A 3532-nucleotide genomic window follows, 5' to 3' on the forward strand; every position below is an offset into this window, starting at 1 on the left:
TTTTAATACATTGTATCTATTCTTATGTGGTTTACATGACACAAGCTTTGATAATATAATTTATGTATTGTCTTATGTGAAAGATTTCTTTTTTATATTTATTTTTAGTGAAGAATATTATTAATAAAGATTCTCCAGGTATTATATTATTATCACTCAATAAATATATTTCATGTATTTTTACTGACATTTGGTGAATGGTGGAACATTTCAGCTGTCACACGTCATTGAGAATATTATGAATAATGAAATAAAAATTTATTGACAGTTTCTCCACCAATTTACAAAATTAATAATATTAATGTTATTTTTTTATTTAATAATAATAATAATAATATTAATAATAATATTAATAATAATAATATTAATAATAGTAATATTAATAATATTAATTAATGTTTTTAAATTTTTGTCTGTAGAGTTACGTCACTATCGTGAAGCACTTAAGACTATCGTGAGGTGTTATCTTACCAAAGCTGTAGTTCAAGGAGAAGCTCGTGTTGGTAAAACCTGTTTCAAGTCACTTCTACTGGATGAAAAGTACGTTGAAGAAAGTACCGGTATTGCTGAGCCGAGAGTTGGTATCTACTGCTACAGACGAGACACTGGGAAACGATACAAGCTATTGGATGTTACAGAGTTAGAAGAGATTGTTAAAAACGCTTTGAAAAAAGATGCAGTAGAAAAATTGATCAAATCTCCAGTAGAAAATCAGGCCAGTGAAGGTATGGATGAAAAGAAACCAACCGGAGGAAATGAAACAGCTGATGAGGATGACGATGGTTTTGTCGAAGGAAATGAAGCCACCAATGAACCTGGCGATGGAGACGGAGTACCTGGAGATGGAAATAAAGCACCTGGAGATGAAAAGGAAAGTTCACTGAGTAAAGAAGTTAAGAATGTGCTTGACGAAGTACAGCAATGTTCAGGGAAGGAGAATCATCTTGAAGGAGCTCAATGGCTATACCTCGTTGATACAGGAGGTCAAATTGCTTTTCAAAAGTTGCTTCCAATTTTTATGCCGTTTACTCAAGTTCTTATTCTGGTTGTTAATATTTCAAAAGAGTTGTCTAGTGGCTCCACTGCAGTGATGCACATTGAAGGGAAGGATCACAGTGATGGGAGTCCATCCAGATTGACGGTCGAAGAAGTTTTGAAGCAAATTATTTCTTCAATAGCTTCTGGGATGCAGCATTTCAGGGATAGTTATAAGAATCATAAAGTTCTACGAGATTTGGTTCCGGAGAAATTGCAGATTCTAGCAATTGGTACACACAGAGATAAATGCAGTAATTTTAAGAAGTCGAAACGTATTTTGGAAGAAAAATTGGCAAAAATAATAAAAGGAAATGATGATTGTGAGTCTATTGAAGCTGATCATGTAGTTCGTGTACGGGAAGTTGATGGTCGTATCGCTGGTGCAGCTGTTGGTGAAAGAGAAAAGGAAGAAAATTTTTCGAATACGAAGAGTTCTTTGGATGACGTAGATGAGATCTTAACGAAAGATGATAAAGGAATCAACATTCCATTTTATTACTACTTCTTTGATATCGTACTTCGCGTTGCAGCAAAAGAGGGATGTGGTGTGTTGCGATTATCCACCTGCAAAAGTCTTGGGGAAGATTTAAAACTGGAAGAAAAGGAAGTGATGGAATCTCTTAATTTCTTGCACCATATCAACAGTATCATTTATTATCATGATTCTAAAGCCTGCAGTGACCTGGTGTTTGTTAACATAGGCAGTCTCATTGGTATTCTCAAGGAGTTGGTCGGGCGTGTTCATACTCTTCATTCCGAAGCAAGAAAGTACGTTGGAGATGATGACGTTATAAAGGGGATCCTTTCAGTGGCCAAATTTGAAGAGATTTGTAAAAAACAACTTGACCCCATCACAAAAGAGCTAAAAGTTGTTGATATTGCAACGAAATTGCTGAATCTTTTCCTGGAGCTCTCAATAGCTACACCAATAGATGATAAATATTTCATACCAGCTCTCCTTCCAGTAAGAGATGTTACAAATATCAATCCTTATAATGATCGTGAGCCATTGCTGTTCTACTTCAAGAAGGCTACCCCAATGGGCCTTTTCTGCTCTGTTGTTACTCATCTTCTTTCAAACTTTAGCTACATGATTGCTTCGACAGAAAGTAATTTCTCTAATTTCATCGAATTGAAATATCGTACAGAATGGGTTGCGACATTCTACATTACTCTAGTTGAACAGATTGATTGCATTGAAGTCCATTGTGAGAAACAGAGAGGGGAAGGGATAGTCAGGGAAGATGTCAAGATGGCGATTACTTCTGCAGCTGAAAAGCACAATCTTAGTGCAAGTCATGAGATCCGGTTTTATTGTTCGTGTGGGCGTGGTACTACTGGAGCTGGTGCTGGAGGAGGAGGTGTGGCTAAAGGGAAGAAGCATACAGCTGAAGTTGAGACTGTCAATAAGAAACATATCTTCCGATGCAGTGAGAACCCACGTATCTGCAGTGATGACCAACCTACTGAATGGGAAAATAAGATAGAGTTATGGAGCTCCTGGCTTGACGGTAAATTATTTATTACTCTTTTGATTCATATTACTATCATTATAATTATTATTGTTTTTATTATTGTGAACCAGCTGCTAGTTTATTCTCTTTTTTTCCACAGTTAATACACCAAACACTCCTTCTAATGATGAGTCAACTTCTACAAAACAAAGTAAAATACATTGATATTCATTGATACTAGTTTAATGTATTAATATTAAAGGTACTCCTCCACAAAGAAGTGTATCTGAGACTGGAAGCACAGGCTCTCCACAGGAAGCTAAAGGTATGTTGCTAAACTGTACATTCAAGTATTTTTCATTAATTTAAATATTCATATATCCTCAGGCCTCAAGGAGCTTACTACTCCACAAAGAAGTGTATCTGATGTGAAAGGCTGTGCTTCTCCACAGGAGACCAAAGGTATGTTGTTAAATTGTACACTCATAGCCATGTCCAAATTCATTTAGAAATATTGTTTTTGTAAAGAATATGTACATGTACATGTATGCATGATGATCAGTACTTGTTTTTAAAAATATTTTTAAATTCACAATTTCACAGGCAAGGAGCTTAATATGAGAACAGTCATGAAGATATTTACTCCTTCTGCCCACCATTACAAGATAATAGGAATTGGATTGGGTGTTGAAGTAGCAGATCTGAAAGACACAGATGAAGCAACTAATAATCTTATTAAAGTATTCCAGAGGTGGTTTGATGCCGATGAAGATGTCAATTGGGATACTTTAAAAGAACTTTGTGAAGAGGACTATCCTGATCAACTGGGCAAAGCAAAGGCTAAGCTAAATAAAACACTCAGCCGTCAGTAGCAGGTGCTTATTTTTTAATTGTTATCATGATCATGTTTTTTAACTTTTTAAATTCTTTTCCAATTCCTTTGTACATTGCATGTAAGCTAAACAGTATCTTTTTGAAACATAATCCCACACATTAATTAATTCAATTAAGAATTGCGGGGGGGGGCGTGTTCTTGTACT

At 35.4% G+C, this 3532-nt stretch overlaps 1 protein-coding gene across 4 annotated transcripts in view; it reads left to right on the forward strand.

Annotated features, from left to right (window-relative positions):
• The window catches only part of LOC109588432 (uncharacterized), a 14305-nt gene extending 10829 nt beyond the window's left edge, over positions 1-3476 (forward strand). For all 4 annotated transcript variants that reach the window (XM_020004600.1, XM_020004603.1, XM_020004601.1 and 1 more), the window contains exons 6-11: positions 109-138; positions 420-2549; positions 2653-2703; positions 2755-2817; positions 2880-2954; positions 3096-3476. In XM_020004600.1, coding sequence (XP_019860159.1) covers positions 109-138; positions 420-2549; positions 2653-2703; positions 2755-2817; positions 2880-2954; positions 3096-3364 — 2618 coding nt within the window. In that variant the 3' untranslated portion in view covers positions 3365-3476. The remainder of the gene's footprint in view (positions 1-108; positions 139-419; positions 2550-2652; positions 2704-2754; positions 2818-2879; positions 2955-3095) is intronic.
• The last annotated feature ends 56 nt before the right edge of the window (positions 3477-3532 follow it).

Source organism: Amphimedon queenslandica, unplaced genomic scaffold (genome assembly GCF_000090795.2).
Source record: "Amphimedon queenslandica unplaced genomic scaffold, v1.1 AMPQUscaffold_12097, whole genome shotgun sequence".
Classification (NCBI taxonomy): Eukaryota; Metazoa; Porifera; class Demospongiae; order Haplosclerida; family Niphatidae; genus Amphimedon; species Amphimedon queenslandica.